Here is a 19,049-nt window from a genome sequence, read left to right as displayed (position 1 = left end):
ATCCGCAGTTACGAACGGGGTTTTTCTCGCCCTGGAGGACAAGAGCGGCGGGACGCCCAGATGCGCCATGGTCCCGCCGCCCGCGTCCTCCGGGGCGAGAAAAGCTGCTCCGCGTCTCCCTGGTCTGCTGGGGGGCGCTGCAAAGCCGCGGAGCACGTGGGCAGCGGAACAACCCAGACGTGCCGCGGCTGTCCTGCTGCCCACATGCTCCGCGGCTTTGCTCCCCGTCTCCCTGGTCTGCTGATCTCCAGCAGACCAGCAGACGAGGGAGACGGGGAGCAAAGCCGCGGAGCATGCGGGCAGCGGGACAGCCGTGGCGCGTCTGGGCTGTCCCGCTGCCCCCATGCTCCGCGTCTCCCTGGAGACCAGCAGACCAGGGAGACACGGAGCAAAGCCGCGGAGGACCCGGGCGGCGGGACTGCGGTGCGTCTCGTCTGCCGCCCGTGTCACCCTGGTCTGCTGGTGGGGGGGAGGGGCGCAGCTAGTGTGCCCCACCCCCCAGCAGACCAGGCTTTTCTCCGGATGCCTGTGGTAGAGCAGCTGGGGCGCTGCCGGTTGGTCCCGCATCACCACTCTGGGCGCTACTGGACCAACCCGGCAGCACCCCAGCTGCTCTGCCCCAGGCGTCCTGATTCAGCCGCTGTTGGTCAGTTTCAGCAGCGGCTGAATCAGGACACCTGGGGCAGAGCAGATGGGGTGCTGCTGGGTTAGTCCAGTAGCGCCGAGGAGCGGCGCTACTGGAGCAACCCAGCAGCACCCCAGCTGCTCTGCTCCAGGTGTCCCCAAGTCAGCTGCTGCTGAAACTGACCAGCGCTGACTACAGGAAGCCTGAGGCAAAGTTGCTCTGCCCCGGGCTTCCTGGAATCAGCCGCTGATCAGTTTCAGCAGCAGCTGAGTTGGGGACACCTGAGGTTCTTAAGTTGAATCTGTATGTAAGAACTGGCATCCAGATTCAGCCTGTTGAAACTGATCAGCGGCTGATTCCAGGAAGCCCGGGGCAGAGCAACTCTGCCTCGGGCTTCCTGTAGTCAGCCGCTGGTGAGTTTCAGCAGCGGCTGAATCTGGATGCCAGTTCCGACTTACATACAGATTCAACTTAAGAACAAACCTACAGTCCCTATCTTGTACGTAACCCGGGGACTGCCTGTACTTGGAAATCATCATGGAATTACCTATGCTTTAGGGCTGCAGTTACACCTCTCCCTTTTCCGTTCTGGTTCCAGCCATCCAGGTTCTGGGGTTCTGCTTATAGGTTAATGCTATAGACTACACACATTCCTCAACCCCTCTATTAATTTTTTAGCAGGCTGGCCAGCAGCCTGGCTCAATTCTGGCTTGTGACAGGACTAAGACCTATCTCTGCTATGGCTCTGCATTTAAAGTGTATTAGGAGTCAGACGGACATGCAACCCGGCTCAGTTCTGGCTTGTGCTGGGTCCGGGAGCTCAGATCCCCCCCCTAGACAGGGGCTGCTGCCATCCTGTGCTGCTGTTTCTTTATCAGAGGCAGCAGCACTGAGCTAGAGGCAGCCAGTCCATGAGCAGAGCTGGTTTTTAAATTGGCTCCCCTTGTACACCAGTTCCTGCCTGGCATCCTGCACTGCTGCCTTTGATACAGAGGCAGTAGCACGGAGTGGCAGGGGGCTCCTTGGGAGTGAGGCTGGAGTGCACTGGCTGCCGTCCAACACAAAAGGTTCCCATGTAGGTTCCCACTAGTCCAACCGTGGCCAGCCCGAGGCTTGTGAGCCGCATGCGGCTCTTGCTCCCCAAAAATGCGGCTTCTGAAGCCGCTTCTGCGCGCCCCCCCCCAACGACCCCCGTTGGCTCTCCGCTCGACAATTCTGGTCTGGGGGGCTTTTTTTTTTTTTTTGCTTGACAATTCTGCATTTTTTTCTGCCACTGTTTTGGCTGTCTTTGTTAAATGGGTTGGCCACTCCTGGAGTAGTCCCTCGACTACTCACTTCCCCCTCCCCTCCGCTGCAAGAGAGGGGAGCAGGAGTTGGTGCTGGAGGGAGCCAACTTAAAAGCAGTTCTCCCCAACACCCTCTCTGCAGTGGGACCGGGAGCTAACCCTGCTTTGGCTCCTCTGCTTATTGACTGACTAGCTAGTCAATGGAAATTCCATCGACTAGTTGATTTAACTAAATGTAACCCCTATAGCGGGAGATGCAGAACAAAGGATTTCCCGTTATTTAAGATGAATTGGAGTCAAAATAACAGAAACCAAGAGATGTAGATATAAACACCAGAAATAGTGCCTGTCAATTGTAGGGCCCACCTCTCCCACACAAAAGATTCAATTTATAGGAATATGTCTCGACTTGACAAGGGCAACTGCATCCCTTCCTGTGGACTGTTTCCAAAAAGTATGGCCTTGGCAAATACCTTACTGTCCAGTCCCTGAGCAACAGCACATAATTGCCTTCAGCTCCTGGGGCATGTGGTGGGGTGCAATTTCTGTTGTCCGCAAGGCTTGCCTCCACATGAGATGTTTACAGGGATGACTGGGACAGGTCTACAAGCCCAATATCCACCCACTATCCAAATCCCTCATCCTCCCAACACTGGTAAAGAAATCCCTGAAATGGTGGACAAGTCCACAGTACCTTTGTTCTGGATTCCCCTTCTATCCATCAGAACCGTCCGTCTCCATGATGACAGATGTTCCTTAGAGGATGGAGTGCTCACCTACGACATCACTTGACCCAGGGTCTGTGGTCCAGCAGCGACAAGAACCGACATATAAATGTCCTAGAACTGCGGGCAGTCAGACATCCTTGTGTGAAATTCCTCCCATCATTGTCAACAGTCATGTCAGACTGTATGTAGACAATGTTGCGGCAATGTTTTGTGTAAATCATCTGTGCAGGGCCCAATCTTGAGCACTTTGCACAGAAGCCATAGCACTTTGGATCTGTTGCCTCAAAAACGGCATAAATGTTACCGCAGTGCACCTTCCAGGCATCTTAAACATGATGGCAGCTGGACTCAGCAGAGCCCACCTGACTGAGCACGAGTGGCAAATAAACCTGCACATATTGTTGTGTATTTTTCGACAGTGGGGCCACCACACCATAGACCTATTTGCCACACAATCCAACAGAAAATGTCACCTGTTCTGCTCCAGGGTAGGCATCAGGAAAGGGTCTATGGGAGCCTCCTTCCTCGTCAGCTGGTCATGGCACCTCCTGAATGCATTTTCCCCCCATACTCTTGTTGAACAAGATGGTCCATAAGGCAAGGAAAGACAAAGCACACCTCATTTTTATAGCTCCATCATGGCCACATCAACCATGGGTTTTCCTTTCTAATGAGAGTGTCCTGAGTGACGCCAATCCACTTGCCACACAGCCATGATCTCCTTCTTCCCTCAGGACCCCATGCCACCTAACCAAACCTTGACTCGCTACACTTGAAGGTGTGGCTCCTCAATGGTTCTCTGAACTAGAACTGACTTGCTCACAAGAAGTACAAACAGTCCTTCTACACAGTAGGGTGCAGAGCACTCGTAAGACTTAGCTTGAAAAATGGAAAAGATTCATCATGTGGTGTGTACGTCACCAGGTAGCACCCTCAACAGCCTCCTTACCTGCCATCCTTGACTATATTCTCTACCTTAAATAAGCAGGCCTTGCAATAAGTTCCATTAACGTTCACCTTGCTGCTATTACTACCTTCTACCTTAAGATAGACAACTCGTGGATATTTGCACATCAACTCACTAAGACGCTTTTAAAGGGTCTTCTAGCACTTTATCCTGATATCACCCCACCAACACAACCATGGGACCTGCACCTTCTACTGAACACTTCAACTCAGCCACCCTTCTAACCAATGGCTACTTCCTCTCTCCTGCACTTATCCATTGCTTTGGTGAGATGGGTGGGAGAGATATCAGCCCTATTGGTGGATCCCCTATAAACCACCTTTTTTTAAAGACAAGCTCTTTATGTACCCACCCCAAATTCCTTCCCAAGATATGCTCATCCTTCCGCCTCAGACAATACCTCTTCCTACCTTTTTCCCCAAACCTCATGCCAACTCCTCTGAGATAAAAACACACGCCCTTGACCTGTACAGAGCGTGCTCTTTCTACCTACAATGAACTAGACCTTTTCGAGCGTCTCCAAGACTGTCAATAGCAAACCATAATAAGGGCCAGGCCCTCTCATCACAAAGACTTCTGCCTGGATTTCAGACTATATTAAGCTCTGTCACTCCCAATCAGAAGTGGTCCCTCCAGACAACATAAGGGCACATTCTCCCAGAGCCATGTCTACCTCAATAGCATTCCTCTGTAAAGTACCCATAAGCAGGGCTCAATAAACTATAGAATCTACTTGCCCATGGAGAGTAGATTTCAGCCGCACGCCCCGTTTACCAGCGGCATGCGCAATGCGGCTCTTGCGCATGTGCAGTGCGGGGCTGGCGAGCGGCTTTCTCCGCCGTTTGTCAAGCCCTGCCCATAAGAGACATTTGTGCAGCTGTTACCTGGTTGTTAGACCACACCTTTGCAAAGCACTACGCGCTTACACAGGGACCTCTTTCCATCCTGAAATTTGCTAAGGCAGTCCTTTCCACTGCATTTCTGCAAGAGCCAAAGTCCCTACCTACTTAATCCAGAATAGTTTTGTAGTCACCTAGGCTGTGTCTACACTACATGCCTCTGCCGACAGAGGCATGTAGTGTAGACGTACCCCTAATGTGGAACATCCACGGGGACATCTCTCTCTCAAAGAGGAGGTTATTCACCTGAACAGTAACTGACCTTCTTTGAGATGTGTCCCCATGGGTGTTCCACTACCCTCCCTTTCCTCTCCTCTGCTTAGGAATTTTGGCCTCCTCACTGGCATTATTCCAGGGTAGAAAAGGAACTGGGGGGTGGAGATCACGCTTTCATGATGCCTGCCACCTAGGAGCATGCAGCTGCAGGTGTGCACATGCGTAGCCTCAGGGATATTGCCCTAAAACAGTGGTCTCCAACCTTTTTACACCCAAGATCACTTTTTAAATCTCTGAACAGGTGAAGATCTACCGCCCCGCCCCTTTCTTGAAGCCCCGCCCTCTCTATTCTCCTCCTGTCCATCATTTGCTATCCCCAGCCCTTACTTACACACTCTGATAAACAGTTTATTTTTAAATTATGCGATGTATAAAATTAAAATCACGTGTTTATAGTTATGCAATAAATGGTCTGTTTTTTATTCATGCTATTTAAATCTAAAATGAAGCATTTATAATTATACATTTTGTGGGAACAGAGTTCTGCGGCTGGGGACAGGGAAGAGGGAACAGGGTGCTGGGCGGGCAGAGGACAGGGTTCTGCAGCAGGGGACAGAGTGCCAGTGGGGACAGGAATAGGGACAGAGTTCTGTAGCTGGGAACAGGGGCGTGGGGACAGAGTTCTGTGGCTGTGGAGTTGTGTGCCAGTGGAGGCAGAGAGTCCCCTGTATCTGCCTCCTCCCAGGATTTCCCCTCCCCCAGAGGGAAACCAGCGTGTGCCTGCCCCGGGGCTGATCCCCTCCAGCGCAGGAAAATGCCCCGTGTGCGCCTGCTCCGGGGGCTGACACCCCCCTCACCTGGCGCAGGGAAGCCTCGCGCGCGCACGCCTGCCCCAGGATCCCCCCCACGGTGCACGCCTGCCCCCCCCGTGCACACGCCTGCCCTGGGGCCGACCCTCCCCCGGCGCAGGGAAACCCCACGCGTGCCTGCCCTGGGGTTGACTGCCTCCTCCGGGGTTGACTCACCCCTCCTGTGCGGTGCAGAGAGCCGATGCTCCCTCCCTCAATACACCCGGCAGAGCAGCTAGCACTACTTCCGGAATTGCCGGAAGTGGTGCTAAGCTTCGGACTTCTGTCCATCCCTGGGAAGCCTACACTACCTCCATTTTCACTTGAGATAGGTAGTGGGGCTTCTCGGGGGTGGGAGGGAAATGGGGGTGGGGCAGAGAGTTCGGACTAAGGGGGATTTAAAAATGGCGGCGCCCGGGATATTTATATCTTGGGCTTCATTTGCAACTCCGGTTGCCCTCATTTGCCTACCTAGCTCGAACTACCGAGCTAGTGTAGACATACCCTAACTCTCCTGTGTAACAGGAAATTGGTAGTTTGGCTTTAAAGGTTGATACAAAAAGAGCCAGTCATATAAGTATCGAGTTAGCTGTTTAAATGTGCAAGATAGTGGAAAATTACTGTAATTGGTGTAGGGATGTGAACAACTAGCCGAGTAGTTGGCTATTTGATGACTATCCAATAAGCATTTGCTTAACACAGTATTTGATTAGTCCCTTCCCTCCCCTGCTGTCTCATCAGAAAGAGGCAGCAAGGGAGGTCGGGGGGGAGAGAAGAGGGTGCTTCAAAGCAGTGCTGCCACTTCGAAACACTATGTGCAACCCAGGGCCAGCTGGGGAGTCCCCAGGCTGCACACGGCATTTCAAAGTGGCAGCGTGTGTGGCGCCCAGGATCAGCTGGGAACTCCCCCACTTACCTCAGGTTCCGTGTGGCGCTGCTGCTTTGAAACACCATGTGAACCTTGATGCTGGGCTCCCTGTGGCATTTCAAAGCCGTAGTGCCCAGGGTCAGCGGGGGAGTCGCCAGCCGACCCCAGGCTCTACGGGGCGCTGCCGCTTTGAAACACTGCAGGGAGTATGGGGCCAGTGGAGGACTGCCTTACTTTACTGGCTCCGGGCTCCCCGCAGTGTTTTCGCCTTTGAAGTGTAGCAACAGCCCTGGAGCTGTTTGTGCACTTCAAAGGCAGAGGCTCCCTTATCGACTAATCGAATAGGCGATGCAGATTTCATCGACTATTTATTTGATTAGTCAAATTTCGTTCAACATCCCTACTTAAAAGCTAAGTACTTGCTAATTAAGGAGCATAAAGATACTTCAAAGGAATTTCCCAAATATATTCATCCTTCTTTATTTCTTGTTTCTTTTAGTCCCTTGATGACTTAAACAAATGGACTCTACTTCTCATATCACCTTTTATTTATTCTGATAAAATACCTGATGCAGATCATATAGCATTTGTGACTGAAAGTGTTTCTGCCCAGACAGATGATTTACAGTCTGTATCTATCTCCTCAAAAAAGGTGAGTAGATATGTTCATTTTTAAGTATAGTACTTATAAAATATGTTTAGTAGTTTGAACTGTTTAAGAACCCTAACTCTGGAAAAAAAAGTTGTATTATGTGATAGCTGGATATAAGAATAGTGGATAAGGAACAAAATATAACTTCTATCCAATGTACCATATTTATCCTTCATTGTGTTTATAATCCACTGTTGCGGTGTCTGTCTTTAAAAGCACTATATTGTATTTCAGAATCAAATCACAGGCATTTTGCTAAAACCTTTACTTCTTAGCAATGTTCTTAAATAAGTAGGTAGATGGCAAGTGTAAAAGCAAAGGTTTTAAAATAGGAAGAAAAGTAGTAGGCAATCAACAGTCTGATAAAACTGGTTATTGGATTATTGTGGTCTGTTAACATTATACGGGAGCTGTAAATTTTGAGAGAAATTAAAGCACAAACTACGATGATATTGAGGTTTTTAGAGTGCCACAGACTTCCAACATGATCTTGGGCAAGTTACCTAGGGTTTGATTTTCAGATGTGCTGAGCAATTACCAAACTGGGTCTCTTTTACAGCCTGCTGCTATTATAGGTTTTCTCGTGTACTGAGAGAATGGTATGGTAGATCTCAAATCAATAAAGAAAGACCTCAAGACTTTTGGAATATGCTGGTCAACCAGTTTTACTTTTGTTTCTACTGCCTGTCCCTCCTTTCTCACATTTGTCTCCAGACTTCTTCTCCTTGTCCAGATCTATTCTGTCCCCAACTATCTTCTATTCATTTAACTTTTTTAAAATTTTCACTTTAGAGAGAGGTGAGAGATAGACTTTGCATACGCAAGTTTGAAGAGGGAAAGTAAGGTTGAAGTCTGTTATTTCTCACCTTTATCATTTATTTAAAAACATTTTTGCTGTTAATGAGCATGTTCTTTCTGGAGATATAAATCTACAGTTTGAGAACTGCAAAACTAAGCATCTGGGCGGTATCTTCTAGACTGAACATGGAGTCCCACTGGATAGATAGAAAGAGGAACCTAAATAATCTATACAGATTCCTCTGGAACCCTGTAAGATTGGATCCCTAATCCGTGAACTATTAGAACTCATTTGCAAAACTTTTCTTAAACATTACATGAATATATTCTCATACTATAGAATTAGAATTTATAATCCCTATTCCATGATGAGATCTTTGAGCTATAATGTATCATAATTAAAACTCTTTAGGGAAAAAAAAGCATTTTATAAAAAAAAATTAAATAAAAATAATTTATTTTTTTACTTTTTAAAAAATGGTCATTTATCTACCTTGGTCTAAACAAAGTACCACTTCACTTCAGGGAAAGGGAGTGGGTAAAACTGATTGTCGTAGAAGAGGAGAGAGGGTCAAACTTGAGAGACCCTATTACATTTTACAACTTTTTGCTCTACTGATTTATCTGAGGAAAAATGGATATAAAATCCTGAGAGGAGGTGTCAAGATAAATAAGTATGAGACTCCTCTTGTAGACCTGAAGAGTTCTCCTTTATATTATTTGACAGTGTACCATTGAGTTAAAGATCTTGCCAGAATGTTTTCTGCTCTAGAGCTGTTGTCTCATTTACAGTTTCTAGAAACTATACGCTAACAAGACAATTCCATCTTCCACCTCTCATGAACATTTTGAGACTACTAAAGATGCCTTATAAATATATAGAGTTATATGGTAAATGAAGTTTGTAAACTTTAGATCAATATCTGTAAAGAGCTGTCTGTCTGAATCTAGTTCCCTTGAAAAACTGAAGATCAATGCAGGAGCTCTGTGTCAGAAAGCTGGGGATTAACAGCTGTGCCAGCATTCTAATCACTTAAACATCTATTAATCCCTCCCTGAGGTGCACCTGACTGTGCCTAATTAGAAGATTAGAATGGGCTGAAGGAACTGAAGAACTAATTAGTTACTACAAAGCATAGAAGGAGGTACAGGAAGTAAATGCTAAAGGGAGAGGTTGGCTAGTGTAGCAAGAACCAAGAGGAATCTCTGGGTGGACACATCCATTTCGTCTGCCTCCTTGGCAGTAGCATGAGAAGCAATGGATGCTGTAAATGATGTGGTATATGGTTAGTAAAGGTGATGGCAAAGAGCAATGTAAATAATCCGCATGGTGATATTTAACAAAGAAGGATCTCTGACTAATCAGTGTAGGCACAGAAGAGGATAGTAGTGGGATCCCAGGGTTTCATAGGCCCATTTATATTGAGTGTCTTAGGGCCAGACTTCAGGCATTTTCTGAGACTGAGAGATACTTGAAGGGAGAGGGAATTATTCTTGAAATTATTTACCCTGACACAAGAATTCTGAAACCTCAGAGCCAGGTATGGTGACTTTTTCCTAGGTATGTTAATTAATAAAACTTTGTATATCTATCATGAGTCTGAGTTGAATTATCTATAGCTTCAGGTTTTCCTTGTCCTGATCAAATTTATCTTCGGGGGGGGGGAGGGCATACATCATGTCACTTAAACTGACCTTTCTCATAATTCATCAAACAGAATTTCAAATTCAAAGAGAGAGAGTTGAGGTTTCAACAAAGATAAAATGATTGGGAACTGCAGATCTTAAAGAAGGACCATAGTCCACCAAATCTGATGACATAGGTTCACAGATATTGTGCCCATTATAAAATTTTACAGATTTAGAATTTATATGTAAGAGCTTTAGTTGATAAAGATATGATTGGGGGTTTCCTTCTCCCAGATTTCAAACTAGAAAGAAAATTCACACTAATCTGTGCCAAATCCCTAATTGTGAGTTGGGAAATTTTCTTCTTTTAGAAGTAAATTCAGTTTAGACTCCCCAGAGATGAAATTACATGGGATGATCAGGGGAATGGGGAATCAAACAATTTCCAAGTCAAATGTCTAATATTACAAGATCATATACAACTGAGGAAAGAGTGGAATAGACGTCTTAATCTTTAAATTGGGGCTATCCTGCTATTCTCAAAATTGTGAGAGAGAAGGCTCCTCCTCAGCTCACTCCATCTCATGGATGAGTGATCCATCTCCATGATCACTGCTGTAATACTGCATCTGCCTATAAAGGGGAGAGGGTGAGCTTCTCTCCAAATCTATCAATGCAAACCAATTCTAAATGTTCTATTTAAACTTCATAAACTCCCACTAGGAAGGAGAGACTCCTCATTTAATCACACCTTTGTCTAATATAGATTATACTAGAAGATTTACCTGGCATTTCCCAGGTCTGGCCTTGGGTGGAGGTGGAGCTGAATACCTTAGTGGCTAGCGTCTCCCTGGGTGGTGGTGGGCCATACGGGCTTCCCACAGGTGCTCCCTGAGAGCGTGGGAGCTGCGCAGAGGCATAGTGAAGGGGGAACAAGGAGGGGCAGTTGCTCCTGGGTGCCACACTAGGTGGGTGCCGGGCTGGGGTGCGAGTGAAGTGCATGCTGCTCTGGCCCACGTAATGCTTTTGAACAGAGACCCGGGAATTGGCTAAGTGCTCCCGACTCTACAAGCTGTGAGCTGAGGCAGCAGGGCTGGGCGGCAGTAGCGGCCACTTTAAAGGTTAGATTTCTTTACCTGGCTGTTCCGTTCCTTTGGTGCCTGGGGTGGGGGGGGGGGGGGGGGGGGCGGATCCTGGTTCAGGAGGAGGGGTGAGTGCATTGGGATGGGAAGCTCGAGGGGGGCCTGGCTCGGGGAGAGGTGGGTGCATTGGGGTACTTAAAAAATTTTTTTAAATAAAAGATACTTTATAACAGAAGGGAAAACCTTAAAAAAATAATAGTCTAGTTATATTTTAAAGACTAACAAACAAAGATCAGGCATGTCAAACTTGAAGCCCACTGAGGGCCACACAAATGAAAACTGATAGCTTTCAGAGCAAGTTGTAATTATTATTATAGATTATATTTTAGGTATATTTTATATTGTTTTGGGTCTTGTTTTAATATAATACAATAATTTGATGTGTAAAATTGTTATTTTCTCATAAAATAATTTTTAATTTAAATATACATTTAAGGTACTTCTACATTTTGTATATGATACATAACTTGTTTTGTTGAAATAAAAACAAGTATAGACCATGGTCAATCAAGTAGAACAGGCGTCTGTGAAAATTTCAGATACTTTGTAAGTTTGAGATTTTGCATAAACATATAATTATTCATGCAATTGCAAAAATTGACATATATTGATATAAAATTAATATACATTTTGTGATTTTATTTGGAAATAAATAAATAAAAACCAAAAAATTAACAAAATATCTCCCTCCACTCCCCCAGAGCCAGGCACTCCCGTATCCCTGTTCTAACCCAGTTCCCCTCCATTCCTCCAGAGCACCCGCCCTGTTCTAACCCAATGCCTCCTCCCTCCCCCAAAATCAGGCACTCCCCCCATACCTAATGCCTGGGTTCTGGACCCAGTGTCACCGCCACCACACATTACTTCCTCAGGTGCTCGGGAGACATGAGCACAGAAGCCAGCTGTGAGCAGGCACTTGATGCCTCTGCAGAGCATCCCAGCCAGCTGTGATCTGCACTCGGCCACGTGCTCTGAGTGGCCAGTGGGCTGAACTTTATTCTTTTATAAAATGGAGTGGCAGGCCACAAAAAAATTTCGATTGGGCCACATGCAGCCCTCCAGAAGCCTGTTTGACATGCCTGATGTAGATGGTGGAATGAGCTTTGTGGGCACAACCCACTTCCACCCACGAAAGCTCATGATACCATCTACATAAGGGGTGGGCAATAATTTTTGCCCAGAGGCCACTTAAAAAATTTTCAAAGTAGCCCTGGGGTCACCACAGAAGGGGCAGGGCCTAAACAGGAAGGGGTGGGGCTATCCAAACAATGATTGGTCTGGGGTGGGGGAGCCCCTTTGCCCCCTCCTTCCCACTAGGCACCCATGTCTCTGATAGGGCAGGAGGAAACTTCGGGCGCTCCCCCACCCCCAGGCCAATCAGGGTTTGACGGAGGGGAAGTGCAGGAAGCCTTCTCCTGCCTTGCCAGGAGTACGTGGTGCTTGGAAGAGCCGCGTGCTGCTTGCAGGGTGGGGGCAGAGCAGAGAGAGCTTGACATGCTTCCCCACCCCCAAGCCCTAATTGGCCTGGGGGCAGGGGAGCAACAGGACCTCCGTGGGCCGGATCCGACCCACAGAAGCCCTTTTGCCTACCTCTGATCTACATGTTTTGTTAGTCTTTAAAGTTCTACTAGACTAACTCAGCTACCCCTCTGAAGCTTATAAAAAAAGATTCTATACTATTCCATTCCTTTTTGCCTCCCTGTTTCCTTTCTCCTTTCTCCTGCGATTTGGGCAGGCAGGAGTTTTGGTAAAAATGTATCAGATGTACACATGGTGCCCGCTCTACCTTATCTGGTGCTGGATAATCAGAGCCTCAGTTCTAAAGGAGTTGGCATTTCTGAAGTGATAGATGACCCCACATTTTGTTGCAGATTTTCCATCTCCCAGTTATAGCATAGATTGGGGATTAACGTGGCTTTCTCAACTAAAAGTCTTATACGTGTTCGGATGATGTGATTGTGAACACCTGGAGAGGCAGTCAGCTCAAGGCCAAGTTGGCCTTGAATCTTGATATCTATGGCTTCAGTTGAATGGCATGTGCGAAATTTGGAAGAGCAGCTCAGAGAGACCTCTCTCCTTTACTTCAGGATAGAATCTCATGGCAGCCTGAAGGAAAAAGTCCTCAAGGCAGACAGAAAGCCACGCTTGCAGGGTATCCTCAGCCTTAGGCTACTTACTGCTTCAAGTGCCTTCAAGAAAGTGAGGGTGATTCTTGTGTTGTGTGTTACTGCAAAAAATTTTTACCTAAAACTATTATTTCAACAGGTAAATTAATCTCTTACATTAATAACTCTCATATAGTTTTTCACTGTGCGATAATGTGAAAAACAGTTAGATTAACTAGGTAAGTAAATGGGCAGTTAGGAAGCATTACAGATTGCTTACAATACATTTTTTAGGTATCTTGTTAGTCTTTAAAATGCTACATAACTTTTTTCTTTGTTTCACCAAGATCAGACTAACATGGCTACCTCTCTATTACAATAAATTTGATATGCTCAAAATCTTTTTTACTTTTTATTCATTAAAGCAATGTTACTCACTTGCTATAACAGTGGTTTTAAATGCTTGAATGAAATATAGTGATGAAATTCATATTTAGGTTGTATAACATTAATTTATCTCGTGTTTTATAAAACTTACATATTTAAGAATTTGACATTTTTTTATGTAAAAGACATGAACCTAATGAGAATGGGATATGAACACATTAAAGAGGAAAAAAATTGAGAATGTAAACCCCAAAACTTTATAATGTATATGTCTGTAGTTAGTAAAATAAGTAATTCATTAAACAATAAATATATGAAGAGGTGGATTATTTACAGTGGTGTAGTGAGGAGGGTGCCGGGAGGGGGGGGAAGGAAAGTGGCCCCTAGGTGCCACACTAGGGAGATGCCAGTATAGTCCCCCATACTCTCCCGTGATCTTTCTGCTCATCTTCTCCTCCTCTGCCCGCTGCCACCAGTTGGAGCTACCTCCTCCCTGCCTCTCTGCCCTCAGCCTGACCCCCTCCACCTCTGCCAGAGGGTTAGTGCATGCGGGACCCAGCCCCAAACTGGAGGGGGTCAGGTAAGACGTGGTACAAGCTCCCCCCACTCCTCCCGGGGTCGGGCTCAGCTGTGCACCAGGTTTGGGCCCCACCATTTGGCGGGGGGGGGGGAAGGTGCCAATTTTGCCTTCACCCCTGGACGCATAATACTCTCACTACGCCTCTGTCCTGGGGCAGGCTGGGGTGTTGGCTGCTGCCAGCCAATTGCTGCCCCCATGTGTTCATTACACACTATAACTCCATCCTTCCAGACACCTCCCTTTTCATTTTATGAGAAACAGTCAAATTTCAGGAATGTCCCATTGTCGTGGCACACCCAGACTCTGGCCTTGCTTTAAGTTGGGCTAAGAGAAAGCTGCATACCGAATTTGGTGGTCCTAGTTCTTATAGTTTAGGAGCTCTTGTACAAATGGACTCACAGACTGACAGATGCACATTACTAAAATATATAGATTACTACCTTTAGAGATTCCAGGGAGGGAAAACCCCTTACTAAAATTCTTATCTTCACTGTTTTCATCTCCTCCAGTAGATTAAACCTACAGGATTCACTACTTTAGCCATTCCATATTTCCAGACTCTCCAAGCCTATGCAGCATTATGACATTAAGGAAGTGTCTGCTTATTTGCTGAGAGCAGCACAGATTTCCAGAAGTTTCTGCACTATTTCCTGCTGGTGTGGTCTGGGCCTTTCAGACCCTGCTCTTTTTTTCACTTCTCTGGGTAGCTCCTCCTTCCTCACAGGTAATAGGTAGGTTCACTTCACTTCCCATCCTCATTATTTTCGGCTTCTGGGCTTCATTTAACCCAAGGGTCTAGCACACACCTTCACTTACTCAGCATTTTAAGGCAAGCTACCACACCACTGGGCTCCAGATTCCAGTTGGGCTTCCACCCTTGTAAGATGACAAATTTAGCTTCCATACTTTCCTTAGTTATGTTTATAAAGTGCTTTGATTCCCCCTAGAAATAGAGGATGTTAAAAGATAAAATAGTAGTCTTAGAAGCATAATACTGACAGTATCCTGTGATTAAAAAAAAAAAGTATGGAATTAAGATAATATTTATTGAATTAGATTAAATACCTTTGGAGTCCATTGTGTTAATAGTCAAATGTGTATGTGCCATTTTAGAGGTTTTTGTTATTTTTTTAGGGGGTGGGGAATGCTAATATAATTTTCTGGTTAATGGCTCTTTGAAGTGGTAAGAAAACATATTGGGTAGGGTGTTGGAAGGACTGCTCCTGCCATGTAAGGGTTGGGATGAATTCTGGTAAACATACTACCATGTATGCACAGTCTCTTACTGTCTTGAGTACGTTTTTGTGGGTAATGCTTTTAACTTATGCATAAAATGAGCTTGACACTGCTATAGATCTTTCATCTTTTGTACCTTAAAATTGTTCTGCTTTAGACAGGCGTTTGTAAGAAGGCACACTAACTAATCCAAGTCACTTACTTTTGCTTCCTGCCCTTGTACTCTTGATGTAATTTTTGTGGTTGAAAGGTCTGTTAGAGGTGTATTTTAAGTGTTGGGGCAAGTGAGGAGATTCAGCTGTAGACTCCAATGCTTTCCGTACTGTTTAATATAGGAAATCCTTCTTTGTGTGCTACCCAGGATTTCCAAAGCTATGATACGTCTGGGGGGAAAACTGTTGGTTCCATTTTCCTTTCCTCTCAAAACTTTTCAGAAATGCTCTTGTTTACCTTTTTCAAGACTGAAAGTGATGTAGCAGCTGCTACAGGCAGTCCCTGGGTTACGTACAAGATAGGGACTGTAGGTTTGTTCTTAAGTTGAATCTGTATGTAAGTCGGAACTGGCATCCAGATTCAGCTGCTGCTGAAACTGATCAGTTTCAACAGTGGCTGAATCTGGACACCAGTTCCGACTTACATACAGATTCGACTTAAGAACCCCAGACGTCCCCAAGTCAGCTGCTGCTGAAACTGATCAGCAGCTGATTCCAGGAAGCCCAGGGCAGAGCAACTCTGCCTCGGGCTTCCTGGACTCAGCCGCTGGTCAGTTTCAGCAGCGGCTGACTTGGGAACGCCTGGGGCAGAGCAGTTCGGGTGCTGCTGGATTGCTCCAGTAGCGCGGCCGCTCCTTGGCGCTACTGGACCAACCCGGCAGCACCCCAGCTGCTCTGCCCCAGGCGTCCTGATTCAGCCGCTGCTGAAACTGATCAGCAGCGGCTGAATCAGGACGCCTGGGGCAGAGCAGCTGGGGTGCTGCCGGGTTGGTCCAGTAGCGCCAACGAGCGGTGCTGCGGGACCAACCGGCAGCGCCCCACCTGCTCTACCACAGGCCCCGGGCTTTGCTCCACGTCTCCCTGGTCTGCTGGGGGGGTGCACTAGCTGCGTCCCCCCCCAGCAGACCAGGGAGACGCTGAGCAAAGCCGCGGAGGACCCGGGCCGGACCCGCGGCACTTCCAGATCAGCTGGAAGCGCCGCGGGTCCGGCCCGGGTCCTCCGCCGCTTTGCTCAGCGTCTCCCTGGTCGTCTGGCTTCCCCAGCAGACCAGGGAGACGGGGAGCAGCTTTTCTTGCCCCGGAGGAGGCGGGTGGCGGGACCAGGCGTCCCGCCGCTCCAGTCCTCCGGGGCGAGAAAATCCCCGTTCATAACTGCGGATCCGACATAAGTTGGATGCGCGTAACTCGGGGACTGCCTGTACTTCATACAAGATGTGGTCCTTCTTTGATAAGAATGTTTTGGTGGTGTTTTGGCTGTACTTGCGCTTACATACGGGCATTCTTAGCCACTATATGAAGAAATGACGGTTGGAATTGGGAACTCTATATGTCCAGGGTAAAGTTAATTTGCAGTACAGGCAGTCCCCGGGTTACGTACAAGATAGGGACTGTAGGTTTGTTCTTAAGTTGAATTTGTATGTAAGTCGGAACTGGCGTCCAGATTCAGCCGCTGTTGAAACTGACCAGCAGTGGCTGAATCGGACACGCCTGGGGCAGAGCAGCTGGGGTGCTGCTGGGTTGGTCCCGCAGCGCCGCTCCTCGGCGCTACTGGACCAACCCGGCAGCACCCCAGCTGCTCTGCTCCAGGTGTTCCCAAGTCAGCCGCTGCTGAAACTGACCGGCGGCTGACTACGGGAAGCCCGAGGCAGAGCTGCTCTGCCCCGGGCTTCCTGGAATCAGCCGCTGATCAGTTTCAGCAGTAGCTGAATCCGGACACCTGGGACAGAGCATCTGGGGCACTGCCGGGTAGGTCCCCGCAGTGCCGCACATCGGTGCTGCAGGGACCAACCCGGCAGCCCCCCAGCTGCTCAACCCCAGGCGTCGGCGAGAAAAGCCTGGTCTGCTGGGGGGGGGGGGGGGCGATGCACTAACTGTGCGCCCCTTCCCCCCCAGCAGACCAGGGAGACGCGGAGCGGCTTTTCTCGCTGCGGAGGACGTTGGTGGCGGGACTGCTGAGACGCGCCGCGGTCCCGCCGCCCGTGTCCTCCACGGCGAGAAAAGCCGCTCCGCGTCTCCCTGGTCTGCTGGGGGGAAGCGCCCCCCACACCGCCGGAGGCGACGACAGTGGGGGAGGCACCCCGCACTAGTGGCCCCCTCTCCCTCGGTTCGTAACTAGGGGTCCGATGTAAGTTGGACCGATGTAACCCGGGGACTGCTTGTAGTTATTTTTTTAAAACCATATGATTTTAAGAAAACTGGGTTTGAAAATGTGTTTAGTGATCTTCCTTGGGATTCAGATTTTTTTTAAGATCATCCCTTTTTGAACTGATGTTTGTCTCCCCGTTTTTGAATTGCACTAATCTCATTATTTAAGTTAATACTTTCTGTGTTGGTTCTGCCTGTTTCCTTTTAGACAATAAACTCTGTGTAGACATACCACCTTCGTTCTGTAATGCTTGTCCATGGAGTTATGTCAATTGAGAAATCTTCCCTCTTTAGAAAAGGAAAATGCTTTTGTTTTTTATATTCTCAGATTGTAAAATGGTCTGACTATTGTTCAGCTTTGGCTTATAAACCCGGAGAACCTTATAAATTATTTGCTGAAGCAAGTGTGGATAACTTCAGTAACCTTGGAATAGCATTCATGGAAGACAGACTTCAAATGGATAATGGAATGGTGCCGCAGAAGATTGTTTGTAAGTATCTTTACAGAGCACTTCAGTTTTAGCAAAGTAACTTCAGTGTTTCACTTACTCTGTCTTCTAATGAATACAGTGCTTATTTATACAGGCATAGGAATAAGTGTTCCACTTTAAACAGAGGCAGTCTCGTTTTAAAAGCTAATGCCAATTATAAAAATCTGAACTGTAGTTAGACTGCTGTTTCTGAGTTTTTTAAATTTACATTTGTAATATGCACTGTTAGAATGATGGCTGAAAAAGTAGTTGAATGTATTTGAAATGGTATTTAATTTTTTAAAATATTTTAGTCATTACTGCGTCATAAACTAACCAATATTTAATGTCCCCATTATTATAAATTTAAATTTTTGCAGACAAATCCCAGAGTATCTTAGGAGCTACCGTATAACTCTCTATAAAGGTTAATAGAAGCACCACAAAGATAGTACTTGTTCTTCCTTTGTTGGTTGCCCTGTATATTTTATGGTAACACCTCTGCCTCTTCCTTCCATTTTGTCTGCTCAGAAATGGATTTACTTTTGCAACTTCTGCTGTTCATAGGGGTTTTTGTTTTATTTTGTTTTAAAACCAACTTCTGATGCTTTTTTATTCCTGCTTTCTGTGCCCCCTGACCTCTTTTCCAGTCTAAGACATTTGAACTACGCTGCTCTGCCTGAGGACCAAAGACAGTTGAGATTTTTCCATCCCCTTCTTTATTTGTGTCCTATTTTCTTTCTTGTTCAGCACAAAGTGATTCCATCTTATCCAGTATAATCCTAGATTTTTGTAGTTCAGTTTTGAACAGCAGTGAGCATCATTCCTGTCCCCTTTTTTTCTTAGGGAATCATTTTTTCAGGGCTTCTTGTTTCACTTTTCACCTTCCCCAATGGTGGTATAGCAGTTGAAAAGAGAATGCATCTGGGATACCCACACAGGAGTAGCAGAAGGGATACCATGCTACAGCAGTTTTCAACCAGTGAACCCTTGTTCTGTCAGGAAAAGGAGTTCAAAAACTAGCTAGCTTACTGAAACCTTCACATTACAATACAGAATTAAAATCCTGAGCACCTGCAGTTGACAGTGACTTCTATGGAAGTTCTGATGGTTCATTTTCTCTGAAAAAACACATCTTAAGTGTTCCATATTAAGTGCCCAAAATCTTAAGATTCTTCAAGCTAGCTGGATTCTTGTAAAAATTTGTCCTGTATGGCTTATTAAAAGTCAAATAAATAATTGGCAGAGCTGGAAAT

The 19,049-nt window shown here is 46.7% G+C and overlaps 1 protein-coding gene across 6 annotated transcripts in view; it reads left to right on the top strand.

Annotated features, from left to right (window-relative positions):
• Positions 1-19,049, top strand: part of HLCS (holocarboxylase synthetase) — a 203,228-nt gene that overhangs the window by 12,935 nt on the left and 171,244 nt on the right. For 5 of the 6 annotated variants that reach the window (XM_006125992.5, XM_006125991.5, XM_075911715.2 and 2 more), the window contains exons 2-3: positions 6,937-7,089; positions 17,652-17,814. In XM_006125992.5, coding sequence (XP_006126054.3) covers positions 17,763-17,814 — 52 coding nt within the window. In that variant the 5' untranslated portion in view covers positions 6,937-7,089; positions 17,652-17,762. The remainder of the gene's footprint in view (positions 1-6,936; positions 7,090-17,651; positions 17,815-19,049) is intronic. The other variant, XM_075911737.2, reaches the window with a different exon arrangement.

The sequence above is a fragment of the Pelodiscus sinensis genome, chromosome 1, assembly GCF_052426305.1.
Source record: "Pelodiscus sinensis isolate ZL-2025 chromosome 1, ASM5242630v1, whole genome shotgun sequence".
NCBI lineage: Eukaryota > Metazoa > Chordata > Testudines > Trionychidae > Pelodiscus > Pelodiscus sinensis.
The sequence above is the reverse complement of the archived record's forward strand: the minus strand, read 5'-3'. Positions and strand labels throughout refer to the sequence as shown.